The sequence below is a fragment of the Silene latifolia genome, chromosome 1, assembly GCF_048544455.1.
Source record: "Silene latifolia isolate original U9 population chromosome 1, ASM4854445v1, whole genome shotgun sequence".
Lineage (NCBI taxonomy): Eukaryota > Viridiplantae > Streptophyta > Magnoliopsida > Caryophyllales > Caryophyllaceae > Silene > Silene latifolia.
The window spans coordinates 116682223-116702614 of record NC_133526.1 but is presented as its reverse complement, the minus strand read 5'-3'; the positions used below and the strand labels follow the sequence as shown (position 1 = coordinate 116702614).

General features: G+C 40.3%; 2 protein-coding genes across 2 annotated transcripts; one reads left to right on the top strand and one right to left on the bottom strand.

Annotated features, from left to right (window-relative positions):
• The first annotated feature begins 2917 nt into the window (after positions 1-2917).
• LOC141653770 (protein FAR1-RELATED SEQUENCE 5-like) lies at positions 2918-4639 on the top strand. Its single transcript, XM_074461619.1, has 4 exons — positions 2918-3789; positions 3957-4209; positions 4308-4381; positions 4504-4639. The coding sequence occupies exons 1-4, from the start codon at positions 2918-2920 to the stop codon at positions 4637-4639; spliced, it is 1335 nt and encodes a 444-aa protein (XP_074317720.1).
• A 2492-nt stretch (positions 4640-7131) lies between these two features.
• Positions 7132-10334, bottom strand: LOC141653760 (uncharacterized). Its single transcript, XM_074461609.1, has 9 exons — positions 10189-10334; positions 9978-10045; positions 9653-9762; positions 9417-9548; positions 9065-9325; positions 8711-8886; positions 8297-8620; positions 7675-8215; positions 7132-7587 (listed from the first exon to the last, which is right to left on the bottom strand). The coding sequence occupies exons 1-9, from the start codon at positions 10332-10334 to the stop codon at positions 7132-7134; spliced, it is 2214 nt and encodes a 737-aa protein (XP_074317710.1).
• Positions 10335-20392: the final 10058 nt, after the last annotated feature.

Genomic DNA, 20392 nt, shown 5'->3' with positions numbered 1-20392 from the left:
TTCCACTTTCACTTGCATGCATGTATACTAATGACCACCTAATGAAATTAATAAGTACTTTTAGGTAACATTAGAAATGTCTAATGAGGGTCATGATCCTAAAATCACCCTCCTTTGTACCTCGTACTATAGATATAGCTCTTGCTCTACGGGTTTTACAGAAGGTCAAACATAAGGTCGAGTCTAGAGTTCACGCTCCAAACCCATAAAAAATTCCACCATTTGGACAGCTACTATTAGTCCCCATCATTCTGAAAGGTGGAGAAGCATCTTCACTACTAGGAATTTTTTGCTGTAAATGTATGGAAATGCTGCCAAGGCTGAAGAGCAACTTATTAGCTGTGTTGATGCTATTGGGAGGTTTCGGGTTGCAAAAAGCTATGAGCACATCAGCCCTCATTATGCGAGAGTAAGATGGGCAAAGGCTCTATGGAACTTTAGCATTATTCCAAAGCATAGCTTCATTTGTTCCCTTGCTGTGAAGAAAAAACTTCTTACAGTAGATAACATCTACAGGCGTGGATTATGCCTAATGAACGGATGCACTCTTTGCAAGAGATCTTCTGAAACTCATACTCACTTGTATTTCAAGTGTGAGTTTACTGATGCACTTTGGAGGAGATTGGTAGGATGGATGCAGGTTATGGGCAGGACAAATGATCTCAGAACTGAGCTCACCTGGTGTACGTCTAGACGCAGGCACAAACATTGGAAGATGACTTGGTTTCGTTGTTGCTTATCTGCTGCCATTTATGTTATCTGGCAGGAACGTAATGCAAGGCTATTTGCTGAGAAAGAATCCTCTTTGCCTAATCGGGTGAAGCAAATTCAATTTGTGGTAGGCGTTTGTATACTTGATAGGCATTCTAAGGTTAGTGATAAGGTGGTTGCTCACCTCAACTCTATTTATGCTTAATTTGGTCACTCTTTGTAAGAAGCCCTTCCTATTTTTTCCCCCTTGTGGATGAATAAATAGGATGTATCTTACTTGCAAAAAAAAAAAAAAAAAAAAATTCCCAACTTACGTTCGTTATACATACATATATATCCCGCGATATGACTCGATCACTATATATATATATATATATATATATATATATATATATATATATGTAGAAATTGCATCCGGTGAGTCCAAGTATCTTAGGTGAGTCTATCCCGCGATTCTCCACCATTAGATTTTTGATTGAATGAGCGGCTGAGATTAAATCTAGAGCCAAGTATATAACCTGCGTTATTAAGGAATTATACGCATAATCACACCTTCACTTTCTCTCTCTTCGTTCACTCTGTTCCTCTCTCTACGAAATTCTCTGTTTTCTTTCGCTCTCACGTAAACAAAAATCCAGCAAATTCACGAATCAATTCCTATTCAACAATTCTTATTCAACAATTCATCCAACTTTCTATCATATCGTTCAATTTAATCAACCTAATTTTGATTGACCGCGGTTTTCGAATTCAATCCATTCATTCAATTGCTTTTTCCTAATTGTTTTGGCTTTTTGTTGCTAGTATGGATTCCGATTCTACAGAGAACACCATGCTCGTAGGTAATTTCATGAATCCTTTGCTTTTTTAGGGTTTTCGTTCTTCAATTTCATGTTTTCATTGTTGTTAAATTGATGACGCTTTGCACTTTCTTACGATGCTTTAAATTTCCTGCTATTAAGTTCCAGTTATCATTAAGAATCCATCGACATAGTGTCCAATTCTGTTATTTTATGTCGCGCTTACGATTTTACGCTCATTCGCACCAGATTTAGGTTTTGTTTTGTTCATATGCAATGTTTTGATTGAATTGATGTAGGTATTCAAATTAATTGCAATTATTATTTTCAATTTCTCATGCGAGCTTCTGTTTTATAACACATTAATTCGTCGACATCAGTTGAATCTTAGGTGAATCAATTTAGAATGATTTAGATTATATGTGTTCAAAGGGTTTGTCAAAAAAATTGAGTTCTGACATAGTCACATTTAAACCTGGATTAGCTTTATTGAAAATTGGAGTAACTCTGCGGATTAAATCATCGTTCTTAAAATATTTGACACCTGTTACTGTAATATCATTACTATAACATTACAACTTGTAGTCAACACTGAACTTGATATAATTGTGAAAACGTGTTACTATATAATTATGTAAGTACCTTCTTTTGATTAAGTTTTCGCTGAATAATAGTGTTATTCCCCGTTTAACATTGCACAGTCTAGTAAGGTTAATCGAGTGCATATTTCTGTTATGTTGTCAATCCTTATGTACATATATTGTGACAGCAACAGTGTTACTGTAACATGACATCCTTTTGTAGTCCAGGTCGTCTATTCATATACATAATCCTTCTCTTTTCCCTTTCATATTACAGAGTCAAGTATTGTCAATCCAGTCCTTTCTACGCCAATAGCACAACAACAGCCCAATGTTCAACCAAACAATCAGTTTGTTTTGTCTCATACACCTAATGGAAGTGAGATGTGGATTCGTGTAGTTGAGAACAAGTTCAGACCTACAATTGGTACAGTTTTCAGCTCACTTGAGGCAGGAATTGAATTCTTCGGGGTTTACGCACGCGCATGTGGTTTTACTCCCAGGAAGTACACTGCCAAAAAATTTCGAGGTGGCATGGTACACCAAAAATTTATAGTCTGCAATCGTCAAGGGTTTAGGGGAAATAAACAAAAACTGCGTCCCATTCCTGTCGATGAGCATAATAATGGTGACAGCTCTTCCATAGTTGAAACAGTTAAAAGGCGTGTTAAAATCACAAGAATTGGCTGCATAGCTTACGTTAGATTTGCTCTTCTTAATGGCCTTGAGAGACCTGCTATGATTGATGACTTTTCTGAGTTCCATAACCATCATCTCACCTCTGTTTCTAATTGAGATCTCAAAAATATTTCGAGATGCCTTGACATGTTTCACAAACAGCTTATATTGGACAATTCCAAGTCGAACATCGGGGCTGCGAAGACTTTCAGACAGGTTAAGGAGCTTGTACATGGGTACGAAAATATAGGTCCTACATTGGTGGACATTAAAAACTTTCAAAGAGCTATCAAGTCTTACATAGGGGAAAGAGACGTTGACCTTTTCCTTGATCGCCTTGAAAAGCTCAAAGCCACCCAACCCCAGTTTTACTTTGCCTATGATGTTGACGCATCTAACTGTCTCACGAAGGTTATTTGGGCAGATTCCACATCAATTAGAAATTACTCATTCTTCGGGGATGCTATCAGCTTTGACCCCACCTATGGCACAAACAAGTATGATATGGTTTTTACACCATTCACAAGTGTCAATCACCACAGAAAGTCGGTTTTTTTCGCTGCTTGTTTACTGTCACACGAAGATGAATTGTCATTCAAATGGGCCTTTCAGCATTTCTTGACTGCTATGGGTCAAAAGGAGCCCCAATTCCTTATCACGGATCAATGCCCTGGTATTAAAAAAACCTTCCCCTCAGTCTTCAAGCAAGCTCGACATCGTTATTGCATGTGGCATATAACGCAAAAGATCACAGACAAAGTGGGTTCAGCACTTTGCAAAGACACCGACTTCCTTCATCGGTTCAACGCTGTCGTCTGGGACTCTGATTTGGAACCGTTTGAGTTTGAAAAAAAGTGGCAGCAACTTATTTCAGATTTTCAACTGGAAGATAACGAGTGGTTATCTACAATATTCACTGACCGAAAACATTGGATTCCTGCCTACCATCGTGAACTTCCCATGGGCTGCATATTAAGAACAACACAGCGATCCGGGAGTGCAAATTCTTTTTTCAAGCGGTATGAGAATCACTTTGGTACACTGGTCGAATTTTGAATGAGGTAAACAAACATCTCTGTTTCCTTTGGTCACAATCTCTGTATATAGATTAACTTACAGTAACACCATTACTGTATCATTGTTACATAATTCATATGTTGTTGTGCCCTTGTCACATTATTACTAGGTTCCAAACTGCTATGGACCAGCAGCGTAACACACAAAGGTGCGATGATTATGACAGCGACCACTCATTACCTAACCTAGACACAAACATACATTTAGAAAAACATGGTGCTATTGTATACACACATGTTGTGTTTAAGATGTTCCAAGAGGAAGTAAAGGCTGCTATATCATGTGGTGTCGCTGACTTTGACAAGGAAGAGAATCTGCGGATAATTTTTGTGGAAGATGCTGAAGCAAACAGAACTTTCAAGGTGACATTCAACCTTTCAACCACGGATATAGAATGTGCTTGCAAACTCTTCGAAAAAATAGGGTTACTTTGCAGACATATATTGTGTGGGTGTACAAGGGCAAAGGAATTCGGCAAATACCAAGAAAGTACATTTTAGATCGATGGGCCATGAACTCTAATGCAACTAACAGGTTAGATTCGAAAACTTTATTACGAACTCTGGCTTACTATTTCACTTTGATCCCTCACTCCAATAATTTATTACAGTAATATTGTTACCATATAAAATAGTAACTTGTTGTTCCATTATCAGGCTTGATCCCAATGGGAATGTCATCGAGGATTCAAATATGGCTCACTCTGATAACAGCCTTGTGTGCAAGCTACAGAGTTCAGTGCAACAGTTGGAGTTCTCAAAACTTTACCTCCGGTTCACATGGACGAGTTAGCATCCCTCCTAGTTGAGTTCCGTGAGAAGTTATCTGTTACACCACTTACAAAAGATCAAGAAATGGAGATGCTCATAGGCTGCAGCTCGTCGTCTGAAGTCACTATTCGGCCTCCGGATAAAGCACACAACAAAGGCTGCGGAAAAAGATTAACGTCAGCAAAAACACAAGCCATTGAAAAGGCAGCAAAGCCAAAGAGACTATGTGCATACTGCAAGGAAAAAGTTGACCACGACAAAAGAACGTGCCCTCTTCGCATAGCTGAAGAAGCAGCTGCAAAAGCATCTAAAAAAAGAAAGTAGTCTGATACTGCCATGCTGTTACAGTTACATGTCACACCAAGAAGTAGTAGAATACTGTGTTGCATTGACACTAATATACCAAAGCAAAAAGTAATCAATTTCTGATCATGAAACAATGATTTTTCATTCAAGAATTGACATGGAAACTAAATATTTTAATTACAGTACGATGGTTTTATCCATCTAACTTCACATTTTTTCCTAGTATTAATACCTTTAAAATTAATCATCCTTAAATATACTTATAGTAACAGTGTTACTATTGTCAACTTATCTGTTTTAGAAGCGTCTCCTCTTTTAATGCCATTCATGTTTTAGAATCACAGTGTTACTATCTGTTTGATTATGAACGACCTTTGACTAAGGAAAAGGGTTTAGGGTTGGATAAGGCGGCTCCGCGGTGGAGCCGCCTAATCCAACCCTACCCCTTTTCCGTCCAGTTTTACAAGCGTCTTTCCCCTCTTTTAATCCCATCCACGACAGGGTATCACCCGTCCCTCCCTAGGTTTTAGTCTTGGGCCTTTAATGCCATTCATGTTTTAGAGTCACAGTGTTACTATATGTTTGATTATGAACGACCTTTTCTGTCCTGTTTTAGAAGCGTCTTTCTCCTCTTTTAATGCCATTCATATTTTAGAGTCACAGTGTTGCTATATGTTTGATTATGAAGGACATTTTCCATCTCGTTTTAGAAGCGTCTTTCTCCTCTTTTAATCCCATCCACTACAGGGTATCACCCGTCCCTCCCTAGGTTTTAGTCTTGGGCTTTTGCACTACGAACGACCTTTTCTGTCCCATTTTAGAAGCGTCTTTCCCCTCTTTTAATGACATTCATGTTTTAGAGTCACAGTGTTACTATATGTTTGATTAGGAAGGACCTTTTCCGTCCCGTTTTAGAAGCGTCTTTCCCCTCTTTTAATGACATTCATATTTTAGAGTCACAGTGTTACTATATGTTTGATTATGAAGGACCTTTGACTAAGGAAAAGGGTTTAGAGTTGGATTAAACGGCTCCGCGAAGCGGTGACGCCTAATTCAACTCTAAACCCTTTTCCGTCCCGTTTTAGAAATATTTTTCCCCTCTTTTAATCCCATCCACGACAGGGTATCACCCGTCCCTGCCTAGGTTTTAGTCTTGGGTTGTTGCACTACGAACTACCTTTTCCGTCCCGTTTTAGAAGCGTCTTTCCCCTCTTTTAATGCCATTTATGTTTTAGAGTCACGGTGTTACTATATATTTGATTATAAACGACCTTTTCCGATCCGTTCTCAAAGCATTATTCAAGATTTCATGTTGCTAAACAATTGGTTTGTATTTAGTTTCACATTGTTACAGAAAGAGTGTTATGTTAGTATAAATTATAAACAGAATAAATTGCACAATTATTAGATTAGGATACGTTCATTCATGAAAAATATCTTCTTAGACAAAATGTCAAGTCAACAACTACTAACAAAACTAAATACTTCGTAAAAACTAACAGTAGTTAACTTTAAAATAAACTGTAACAGCGTGTTGTTACAGTAACAGCATGATGTTGTACTGTTAAGAATATATCAAATTTTTCAGCCCCTTCTAGGACGTTTGTTCCTGGAACCATGGAAGCTACTTTCACCCTCAAGCAACTCCTCCTTAAGACGCTTCCTGTATCCTTCCATCTCTTCAATTGCTTTCACAACTATAGGCCAATTTACCTTATTCAACGGGTTGATTTTGGCATATGCTTCCCTTAAAGCTGTTATACCAAGGAGAATTTTTTTTTTTTGTGAAATGTGAGAAAATTATATTAAGATCAAAAGACTATTTACAAGCAGAAACGAGTAATAGACAAACCCTATTACTCAGACCCAAAGACATAAACAATCAAACCAAGGCCTATATGCACACACAAAACCTGACTACTCAAACTCATAGCATGCTCACAGCACACCCCATTTTGCTAGCCACACTCTATCACTGCTCGTCACTGGATACTTGATTTTCCTTCAAATCCTTCTCTGGACTTCATCAATTATATGCTCAGCTACCTTATCCGGTCTAAGCAATACATTGTTAATCCTGGCATTGTTTCTTTGAGTCCATACCTGGTAATAACAAGCTGCCAAAACCAGATAGTGAACTTTCTGTTTCAGGCACACTCTTGCAGGCAAGGCTCATGTGCTCTTGTTAACCAGCAGCGAAAAACCACACTATAGTTCCATCTGCTTCAGAATTTGCTGGCTGTATCTACAATAAAAGAATAGGTGCTCCTGTGTTTCAAAGTGACTGTCACAGATTATGCACCTATCATCAGTGCAGTAGCCAATTTTGCATAACTTATCCTTCACATTCAGTCCATTATGCATTATGATCCATACAATGTGGGCATGTTTGGGAATGTTCCAGCTACTCCAAACCATAGAGACCCAGTCTTGCTTAGGCTGTTGTGTCCTAAGCCACTCATAACCATTTCTGATGGAATAACCTCTAGGGTTAGCTGTCCATTGTCCATCAGTGTACCTAGCTTTCATAAGGTTCTTGACCTTGCATATACTCTTCCAGGACCAGGCAACATCAGCAGGAGGCTCATAGTCATGCCAGTTCCTACCTTTTAAGTACACTTGATTAACCCATCTAATCCAAAGCCTATCAGCCTTCCCATAAATCTAATCAACCAGTTTTGCTACAGTGGCATAGTTCCATATATTTGCTTTCTTGATGCTTAGGCCACCCTCATCTTTAGGCAAAGTAACCTTGTCCCAGGCAATAAGAGGGACTCTGTGATATTCAGCAGTGCCATCCCACAGGTAGTTTCTACATATGGATTCAATCCTCTTGATGATGCTTTTAGGCAAGAGAAAGATGCTTGCCCAATAAGAATAGAGTGTATTAAGTACAGAATTAATCAGGACCACTCTACCTGCATAAGAGAGCTTTCTAGCCCCAAGACTTCTGATTCTACTCACCATCTTCTCAGTTATAGTGTTGCACTCAGACTTTGTCAGTCTACCTGCTTTAATAGGAACTCTAAGATACCTGAATGGCATAGAGCCCTCCACAAAGCCTGTAGCCTGCTGGATATCATCCTTCAGCTGTTGCCCAACCCCATTGTAGTACACTTCAGACTTGGAGCTATTCATAGTAAGGCCAGATGCTCTAGAGAAAGATGAAAATGCTCTGAGTAACAACATTATAGAAGCAGTATTTCCCTTGCAGAACATTAGCAGATCATCAGCAAACATCAAATGGTTCAATTTGGTTGCCTTACAGAGAGGATGGTACTGGAAAGGCCATCTAGACACAGCATAGTTGATCATTCTGGTTAAGTAATACATGCATATAGTAAAGATAAGAGGAGAGATAGGATCGCCTTACCTCAATCCTCTTTTCCCTTTAAAGTAGCCAAAAATACTCTCATTGAGACATAGGGAAACGGAGGTGGATTTTATATATGTCATGACCCTGTGAATGAATGCATCAGGAAACTGCAAGCCCTGGAGTAACTGCTCAACAAAATTCCACTCCACAGTGTCATAAGCTTTCTGTAGGTCAATTTTAAGCAAACATCTTAGGGACACAGCCTTTCTATTATAAAGCTTGACAATATCTTGACGAATTAGAACATTCTCAATAATAGATCTCCCCTTTATGAAGGCCCCTTGATTGTCACTGATGATGTCAGGAAGGACTTGAGCTAATCTATTGCATAACAACTTAGAAATTACCTTATATATCATGTTACATCATGCAATAGGTCTGAACTGCTTGACTGAAGTTGGTCTCTCACACTTAAGTATAAGAGTTATGTTAGTGGCATTTATCTGGTTCAAAAGCTTACCAGTGGAGAAGAAATCTTTTATAGCAGCACACACATCTTCTCCTATAACATCCCAACTGTCCTTGAAAAAAGCACTAGTGTATCCATCCGGCCCTGGGGATTTATCAACTGGTGTGTCAAAGAAAATCTTTTTTGATTTCAGCATTGGTTACAGGTGCATCCAGTAGAAGAGCATGCTCCTGAGTACAGAATTTTCCCTCATTGAGCACACAATGCCTAACATTCTCAACAGGTTTGTTGCCGCGTAGAAGAGTTTTATAGTAGTCAAGGAATGCATTCTAAATGGTTTGGCTATCAGTGCATACAGTGCCATATTGATCCTCAATCTGAATAACTTTATTCATGCTAATCCTCTTCTTTATAGCCCCATGGAAATAAGCAGTGTTACTGTCTCCTTCTTCTAGCCACTGGGTCTTTATAGCCCCATGCAGCATCATGAAAACCCCACAATCCACATTTTTTGCATTGCTCTGCCATCCGAACTTCACGTTCTTAAGTGGGTAATTCAGCACCTGAGATCCTTTTTCAACACCCATCTGCACCATCAATTTCTCCATGATATTTGCCTATATAAAAATGTAACATTGTTACTGTAATGGAAGTTAAAAATATTACTATATATGTAAAGCTGATAATATATAAGTAGAGGAGACTTACTGCATTCCTTGCCATTTTTGCTTTTCGCGATCTGACATAAAACGGTTTATTGTCTAGGTAGTCAACCCTTTCCGTCAAAAAATTTATACAAGCACAGAAGAAGTGCCTGTCCTGAATGAACAGGATGAATATCTGCAATTACGCAGATATAATTGTCAAACATATCATATATATATATATACACTCTACTTATTGAACAATAATAAAAAATAACAGTAATGTTGTTACCATATCACAATCAAAATGAAGTGGATTCTTGCAGTATTTGACCCAACATTTGAAGGTATGCACAACTTCAGCTTCAAAAACATATCGGGTTTTGGAAGAAGCAAACCTTCTAATGCCCCTTCAAAAACAAATATGAATATATCAGTCAACAACGATAGCGCATAACAATAGACAAAAAGATATTAATAAACATTTATTTTTTTTATAGTAAACATACAAATTGAGCTATGCCCATGAATATTTTTGATGGTGTATCACTTGCTACCTTTCGGAAGATAAAGTCATTGAGCAACATTGCCCAACATTCAATCACCATTACATAAATAAGCTCACCAGAAACCAATGAAACTAAATCTTCCCTAGGTATGAAGTGATTCTTCTCATACGAGACCAGCTTTTCCCTGTTGGACAACGAGAAGTTCGTGTCAGAATACCATTTTTATAGAGTAACAGTGTTACTGTAACAACAGTTTAAGGTGCTACAATAACACTGTTACAGTAAACCATATGTCTATATCAAGTCAAAAACAAAAAGAGTACTTACATATCTCGGAGGTCCTCATCATCGTCAAGGAAACAATAGTCAATTGTTTCTTTCCTACGTTCAAGAACAGGCACTATTAACTGCTCATATTCTATCATAATCTCGGACACAAGTGTTAGATTCGAAGCTGGTATGCCACAATCCATTGTTCAGCCGTAGCAAGGATCCATCACGCGCATCCACTCTTCAGTTGTATCAGAATGTAATAAATACTGGTCGCCCGTTTCTTCATCATAATTTTCATAAAGAACCTCATTGCTACAATCGTCGACATGGTCGTCTGAACTGCCGTCATCCACAATATCAACTTCTTCATCATTAGCATCTTCTCCTACCTGACTACTTGGTTCTTCTTCAACAACTGTCTCATTACCGCCCTCGCTTGTTTTTCCTTCACCGGTTTTATCATTTCCAAGGCCCTCTTCATTACCATTTTGTAACACCCCCATACTCCAAATGCCTTATCAGGACCACCCAGGTATAAAGATGTTACTATCTCGGTTACCCGAGGCAATGATAATCATAAGACAATAACGAAACAACATTTAAATAGTATAAGTTTAGTGAAAGAATACAACCCAAACCAAATACCCAAAATACGGGTTACATGTTCTCAAAATAACTATCACATCAACTAAATCAAATGTCTGATAAACTACTCATGCTACAACGGAAGACTCTATCATCTGAAGGTGACACATCCCAGCTAGCCCATGTATCTTGACTCATACCTGCTCAACAACTACTCACCATCCCCGAATGGATCACCACAGTTTTTAAAACAATAAACGGGGTCAGTACTAATCACACAATTTATATAACTCAACAATACAACAAACAACACAACTCAATCGTCACAGATGTACTCCGAACTCCATCACCAACTCCACAATACTGACTACACACTAAAGTGTATAGCCCTGCCAGAGTACCCATCGCAACAGGTGACTCCACGCCGGCAGTGGGGGACCGCAGCCGTTCCAACCTAAGCCCCGCTCATCTCCATTGAGCGTATAACCCAAATCCATTAATGTGCACATCCCTTCTGTGGCGGGTTCCACAGAAGGCGAATAATGGGTGTGAAGCCACTCCCTCAAGTGACTCCACTCAGCCAAGGACGCACCCCGAAGAACACAGACATATACAATCAATCACAACTACTAATCAGCAATCAAAACCAACAACCGTCACAATACTCGTATGATAACAATCAATAATCACAAATCACCACCAACACATTATGGGACTAATAATGCGAGTAGGAAACCCTACTTGAAAGCAACACGATCGGGACGATCTCAACAAATTTGTTATCAAAAAGCCTCTTCTACGAATCCTCCTCCTACTATAACATCACATATATCACTAACCACACAAAACTAACGCAAATCCCCAATTCCCAAAATTAGGGTTTAACGAAACTTAATAAAATATAATGAATTTGGTACGTAGATCTTACCCTCGACGCAAGGATCACAAAGATGTAAAGAAAGATGAATTCCGACCTTCCAAGCTCCGGATTTGTCAATAATGCAGTGAGTGCGAAGTACGTAGGTTGAAATCTCTTTTGAAAGTGATTAGGTTTGTAAAAGCGTATTATGAAAGTGACGGAAATGTTTATATATTAATTCGCATTATTAACAAAACCCGACAAATCATCACCCGTAAACCGGGCTACTCGATCGAGTAACTGACGTACTCGATCGAGTGCCGCCTACTCGATCGAGTACCAAGGCTACTCGATCGAGTACCCAACAGGTCAGAAACTATTTTAAAACACAAAACACACTTACTCGACAGAGTAAGGCCCACTCGATAGAGTACCCAGAGACTCATAAAACCGTAGTATTACAGTCTTCCCTCCTTAAAAAGAACTTCATTCCCGAAGTTCAAACCACAACAAAACAAAGACATACTACTACACTCCCGACACAACAACCAAAACAAAACTCCACATAAAAACATGCTACTAACCAAACTCAACCCGACTCAACCCCAACAAAATATACCGACACACACAAAAGGGGTGTAAAAACTCTTAAAAACTCTTTGCGATCATCTCCTACCCCCCCTAAAAGAAACGAGGTTACGTCCCCATAACCAAACATACCTGATCAAAAAGGAAAGGGTAATGCTCTCTCATGGCCTCATCTGCCTCCCATGTAGCTTCCTCAGTCTCGTGATTAGACCAAAGGATTTTGAGCAAAACTGTCTCACCACTCCTAGTCTTCCTAACCTTCCGGTCAAGAATCTGCTTAGGTACCTCAAGATAAGACAAGGACTCATCTAGCTCTATACTCTCTGCCTCTAACACATGTGACGGATCACTCACATACTTGCGCAACTGGGACACATGAAACACATTATGCACCCTCTCCAACGCAGCTGGTAAAGCCAAATGATAAGCAACCTCTCCAACCCGGTCTAAGATCTCATAAGGCCCTATGAACTTCTGACTCAGCTTGCCTTTCTTCCCAAATCTCATAACCCCACGCATAGGAGATACTTTCAGAAGAACCTTGTCCCCAACCTGAAACTCTATATCCCGGCGATGTAGATCTGCATAACTCTTTTGCCTATCCTGAGCCGCTCTCATCCTTTCCCTGATCATCTTAATCTATTCAACCATCTCATGTACCATCTCTGGTCCTTAAACCACTGCCTCAGCACTGTCGTCCCAACAAATCGGACTCCTACATCTCCTCCCATATAAGGCCTCAAACGGTGCCATGCCAATACTAGAGTGATAGCTGTTGTTGTAAGAAAACTCTATCAAATCCAACCTCTGTTCCCAACTACCACCAAAGTCCATTACACAAGCTCGTAACATATCCTCAAGAGTCTTGATTGTTCTCTCAGTCTGACCGTCTGTCGCAGGATGAAATGATGTACTCATCTTCAATGTCATTCCCAAAGATTCCTGCAACTCTTTCCAAAACTTCGAGATAAACCTCGCATCTCTGTCAGATACTATGTCCTTAGGGACTCCATGCAACTTTAGCACATTCTTCCGATAAGCCATAGCTAATTGTGCCTTAGTCCCTGTATCTTTCATTGGCACAAAATGAGCTGACTTGGTCAGTCGATCCACTATTACCCATATCATGTTGTTACCCTGTTGACTCTTTGGCAAACCCACGATAAAATCCATAGAAATGGATTCCCACTTCCACTCAGGTACCTCTAAAGACTGAATCTTACCTTGTGGTCGTCGTTGTTCCCCTTTAACTCTCTGGCATGTCAAACAACGGGCCACAAACTCAGCTGTTTCTTTCTTCATCCCAGGCCACCAGAACGTGTTCTTTAAATCCTTGTATAGCTTATCACCACCCGGATGTACTGAATACGGTGTACAATGTGCCTATGTCATGATTGTCTTTTTTAGCTCCTCATCATTAGGGACACACCACCTCCCATCAAACCTCAAACTATCATCTGAATGAATAGAGAAACTGGACACTGTCCCTTTCTCTACTCCAACTCTCCACTCTACCATCTTAGGATCCAACACATGTTTACCTCGAATATCATCATAAAGATCAGGCTGTATTGTCAAATCTCCCATGGCATCCCCTCTCTGCATCATATGTATCCCAAACTTTCCCACCTCATCTCTCAACCTCATCAAAGATAAAGCTGTACACAAAGAATGTACACACTTCCTACTCAAAGCATCTGCAACAACGTTGGCTTTCCCTTCATGGTGGATAATATCCATGTCATAATCGCCAATCAGCTCCATCCACCTCCTCTGTCTCATGTTCAACTCCTTTTGAGTGAATATGTACTTGAGACTCTTGTGATCAGAAAATACCTTAAAGGTCGCCCCATAAAGGTAATGTCTCCAAATCTTGAGAGCAAACACCACCGCACCCAACTCTAGATCGTGTATAGGATAATTCTCCTCATAAGGCTTCAATTGCCTGGAAGCATAGGCAATCACTTTACCGTTCTGCATCAACACACATCCCAACCCATTCTTTGAGGCATCTGTATAAACCTTAAAGTTCTCAATCCCTTCAGGCAATGCTAAGATAGGAGCTGTGGTCAAACGCTCCTTTAATGTTTGGAACGCCGTCTCACAACTCTCATCCCAACGAAACCTGATTTCTTTCCTCATCAAAGCTGTCATAGGTCTAGCAATATTGGAGAAATCATTCACGAACCGTCTGTAATATCCAGCTAAACCCAAGAAACTCCTGATCTCAGCAGCATTCTTTGCTGCTTCCCACTTTGTCACTGCCTCAATCTTTGCCGGATCCACAGCTACCTCATCCTTAGAGATCACATGCCCCAGAAAAGCAACTATCTCTAACCAGAACTCACACTTGGACAGCTTAGCATATAACTCATTCTGCCTCAAGGTCTGTAACACAACCCTCAGATACTCCTCATGCTCCTCCTTAGTCTTGGAATAAACTAAGATGTCATCGATAAACACCACCACAAACTTGTCCAAAAACTGTCTGAAGATTATGTTCATCAAATCCATAAACACAGCCAGTGCATTAGATAACCCAAAAGGCATCACCACATACTCATAATGGCCATACCTCGACGTGAAAGATGTCTTCGGTATGTCCACCTCTCTAATCTTCACCTGATGGTACCCCGACCTCAAATCAATCTTGGAAAAGACTTATGCACCACTCAACTGATCAAATAGGTCATCTGTCCTTGGCAAAGGATGCTTGTTCTTCACCGTCACTCGGTTCAGCTCCCTGTAATCTATACACAACCTCAAGCTCTCATCTTTCTTCTTCACAAAAAGAACTGGTGCTCCCCACGGTGATACACTAGGTCTAATGTATCCCTTCTCTATTAGATCATCTAACTATTTCCTGAGCTCCTCCATCTCTTTAGGACCCATCAGGTACGGTGCCTTAGAGATTGGCCCCGTCCCCGATTTCAACTCAACCGTGAAGTCTATCTCCCTCTTCGGTGGCAACCCCGGAATTTCCTCCGGAAAGACATCTGAAAACTCACCCACCACTGGTATCTGATCAACTGTCAGACTCTCTATCCGGTCATCTCTCACATGGTACAAGATCAAAGGGCATCCCTTCCTCAGATAGGAATTCAAGGTCACAGCTGAAATCAACTTAACTTTGGGTTTGACCACAAACCCACGATAAGACACACTAACACCCTTAGGACCTCTCAAAGACACTTTCTTTTGATGACAGTCTATCTTAGCTTTGTACTTTCCCAACCAATCCATCCCGACTATCATCTCAAAACCGTCTAAAGGAAACTCTAGCAAGTCTACAGGTAGGTCAACTTGCCCAACTATCATAGATACATCCCTATACAACCTCCCACATGATACAAACTCACCCGAAGGTATGAAAACTTTCTCACTTACAGACTCATATATCCTCAAACCCAACCGTTTAACATGACTCGAAGATACAAACGACTGAGATGCCCCCGAATCAAACAAAACAAAGGTATGAATACCGTTAACAAGAAAGGTACCAGTGATAACATGTACGTCGTCCTCAGCTGCTTTCTTGTCCATCATTAAGAGCTTTCCACTGGTCTTCTGTCCATCTCTCTAGACAAAACTGGCTGACGTGGTTGGCTTAGCACCCGACCCCTGATTGTTGTTGTTCGTAGCTGGTTTCTGATAAGAATTACCGCCATTGCGGTTACCTCCACCCTGGTTGCTCTGACCTCCCCGGTTAGACCATGACGCAGCCAGTCTGTTATTTGCATAACTCTATGCCGGTCCCTGAGAATAGCTCCCCTGAGCCGGTCCCTGAGAATAGCTCCCCTGAGCAAGTCATCCCCCAACTACCACTACCGCTCCCACGGCAACGCCCAAAGGAAGCCCCAGCACTGAACCCTGAACCAGAAGAAAACGCTTTAGCCTGACTGTGGTTGCCTTTCTTGTAATTAGATTGGCCACCACCTTCACTCTCAGCCTTTCTTTTCTCACTACCTCTCTCGCGGGCCATCTCCACCAACCTCTCAGCACTCCCAACCCTCTCATAAGCTTCCTTAACATCAGTAAGGACTCCCACGAGTAACTTGTCCATAATCCTGGAGGTCAACCCCCTCTCAAATCTCAGCGCTAGGTTCTCCTCACACAAACCCATGTCCTCAGCATATCTAGACTTCTCATTAAACTGCCTATAGTACTCAGCTACCGACATGTCAGATGTCATCCTAAACCCATCAAACTCCTCCCTCAGCTTACTCCTCACATGCTCAAGTACAAACTCTTTCCTCATAGCCCTCCGGAACTCTTCCCAAGGTATAGCAGGTAAACCCTGCTTCGTATACATCTCTCTAGCACTCACCTTCACCTTATCCCACCATTCACCAGCCGCTTCCCTCAAGTAGAACGCAACTTGTTCTACTTTCATCTCATCTGGACAATGTACCAGATCCAGAATGTTCTCCATCTCGCGATGCCAATTGTCAAGAAGATTTGGCTCCCCGGTCCCCTTATACTCTTTTGGGTTAAACCTCGCTATATAAAGACTGATCTTAGAGTGATCAACCTCCTTATCCTTCCCCACTCTCTTTAGGGCATCCGTAAGAGCATCTTGATGCTCCAACATCTTAACTATATCGTCGATGTTCATGTTCTCAGCTCTCGCATACAAAGCGGTTTTCTTTGGTGGCATCTTGAAACTATATAAGAAAAGGTAGATATAAACATATATACTATAACCCAAAACACGAAAACATCCTGCCCAGAACTCACTCTATCGAGTGCCTAAACCTACTCGATCGAGTGCCCGCCATACTCGATCGAGTGCCCCGACTTCAGACCCAAAGCAGACCTTCGGATCTCTAACATACTCGACCGAGTAGCATAGCCACTCGATCGAGTGCCCCTATGTACTCGATCGAGTACCCAAAAACACGCTTCTGATCATAAAAACGTCAAAATACCCACTCGATCGAGTCAGACCCACTCGATCGAGTACCTTACCTACTCGATCGAGTTTCCCCCACTCGATCGAGTCATGCTGACTCGTACATACTACCCGCATGTTATCTCTCATAACCCAACATACTATACAACTTCATAATCTCAACATTATAATATAACTACGCATGCAATTCTACACAATTCCTCATATACTCAACAAAATAAACTACTTCATGTTATCAAATGCCACATAATAAACAAACATCATGCTTCTTTATTCAAACCAACATATGTACACACCCCACCAAATTTTTAATCACAATTTCAATCTTCTACTCCCAACATCCAACAATTCACAACATACATCGTTACGTTAACATAAGCTGACAAACACCACATACGACCTTGACACTAACCCCCCATGTGACAGGTTCAAAATTGTAGGGCGAGTTCGCGACTTTAGGACATCTCCCAAGCCTTTGCATTAGCTCCTACAACCTTTACCCCGGGTTCATTTTAATTTACTCCCTATATTCATTACATTCATTAGTTACAGGTTTCAGGATCGTCGCTCTGATACCATTTTGTAATACCCCCATTCTCCAAGTGCCTTACCAGGACCACCCAGGTATAAAGATGTTACCATCTCGGTTACCCGAGGCAATGATAATCATAAGACAATAACGAAACAACATTTAAACAGTATAAGTTTAGTGAAAGAATACAACCCAAACCAAATACCCAAAATACGGGTTACATGTTCTCAAAATAACTATCCCATCAACTAAATCAAATGTCTGATAAACTACTCATGCTACAGCGGAAGACTCTATCATCTGAAGGTGACACATCCCAGCTAGCACATTTATCTCGACTCATACCTGCTCAACAACTGCTCACTATCCCCGAATGGATCACCATAGTTTTTAAAACAATAAACGGGGTCAGTACTAATCACACAATTTATATAACTCAACAATACAACAAACAACACAGCTCAATCGTCACAGATGTACTCCAAACTCCATCACCAACTCCATAATACTGACTACACACTAAAGTGTGTAGCCCTGCCAGAGTACCCATCGCAACAGGTGACTCCTCGCCGCCAGTGGGGGACCGCAGCCGTTCCCGCCTAAGCCCCGCTCTTCTCCATTGAGCGAATAACCCAAATCCATTAATGTGCACATCCCTTCTGTGGCGGGTTCCACAGAAGGCGAATAATGGGCGTGAAGCCACTCCCGCAAGTGACTCCACTCAACCAGGGACGCACCCCGAAGAACACAGACAGATACAATCAATCATAACTACTAATTAGCAATCAAAACCAACAACCGTCACAATACTCGTATGATAACAATCAAAAATCACAACTCACCACCAACACATTATGGGACTAATACTGAGTAGGGAAACCCTACCTGGAAAGCAACACAGTCAGATGATCTCAACAGCTGTTATCAAAAAGCCTCTTCTACGAATCCTCCTCCTAACATAACATCACATATATCACTAACCACACAAAACTAACACAAATCCCCAATTTCCAAAATTAGGGTTTAACGAAACTTAATTAAATATAACGAATTCGGTACGTAGATCTTACCCTCGACGCAAGGATCACAAAGATGTAAAGAAAGATGAATTCGGACCTTCCAAGCTCCGGGATTTGTCAATAATGCGATGAGTGCGAAGTACGTAGGTTAAAATCTCTTTTAAAAGTGATTAGGTTTGTAAAAGCGTATTATGAAAGTGACGGAAATGTTTATATATTAATTCGCATTAATAACAAAACCCGACAAATCATCACCCATAAACCGGGCTACTCGATCGAGTAACTGACGTACTCGATCGAGTGCCGCCTACTCGATCGAGTACCAAGGCAACTCGATCGAGTACCCAACAGGTCAGAAACTATTTTAAAACGCAAAACACACTTAATCGACAGAGTAAGACCTACTCGATAGAGTACCCAGAGACTCATAAAACCGTAGTATTTCCACATTTGCTTCATCCTCGTTACCGTTATCTTCATTTTTATCACCAGGACTGTCTTCATTGTTATCACCACCATTGTCTTCATCTGTTTTTTCATTGCCATCACCCTTCTCTTCATCCTCATCATTATCTTCATCTTTGTTTTTATCCTCTTCATCCTTATCACTAGATGGTTCTTCATCTGCCTCATTGCTTGGTTTATCATCAGGCTACCCTGATGCATCTTCATCCTCATCTGTGTCACAAGTAATTGAACAAAGGTCATGTGTAATTCAAGTATTTAAAGAAGTAACAATAGTACAGTAACATTGTTACTCTATTACCTTCACTAGATCCATCTTCATCTGCCTTACTGGTTGGTTTGTCATCAACCTGCCCTGATGTATCATCATCAGCATTTTCATTATCATCTGTGCAACAAGTAATTGAATATATATTACTAATAGTTTTACTTTGATGTTTCTCTTAAAACTGTGTTACAGTAAGAAATATGCAGTAACACTGTTTCTTCATTAATACCATTACAGAAACAATAACACTCTATTACCTTCAGCAGATACTTCATCATCTACCTCACTTTGTTGGTTTGTCATTACCCTTGCCTGATTCATCCTTATCAGCCTCTTCCTTTTTATCTGTGTCCAAATTAATTGAATATTAATTAAACAAATTTTGAAAAGAAAATTTCAAATTAGCTTCACTCTGTTGTTTGTAACTTTTTAATTTCTAAAACTTCTAAATAGTTTCATTCTGATATCTGTATAAAATATGTTACTGTAACACCGGTCTCGTCAAACTGTTACTATAATAAATAATTAGTTATAGTAACTGTGTTACTATATCACCTTCATCAGATTGTTCTTCATCCTCTTCATTGACCTCCTCTTCATCTGAATTCTCTTTATCATCATCCTTTTCAATGACACCCTCCTGATACCTCTCTTTTCCACTGACACCCTCATCTTCGTTATCGTCATCATCCCCGTCGTCATCATCGGTCTCCTTGTCATCACCCTCCTCATCATTCGTCTCCTTGTCAGCCTTCTCCTCATCATCCTCCTCATCCTCTTGATCATATTCCTCGCTTAATTCCTTCAAAATATCCTTTACAACGTATTCTGATTTCTCCAGATCAGTTGTCCTCTGAGTTTTCTCCGTTGGGCATGGTTTCATTTTTTTACTCAATTTTGAGCTCTTAAATTATGGGAAGTCATTTGCCCTTCTCTTCAACAATTCAGCCTTTCGCACCACAACTTCCGTATATCTACGGTAGTCAGCCTTTAGGGGAGATTTTCCTTTCTGCTTTGATTCGAAAACTTC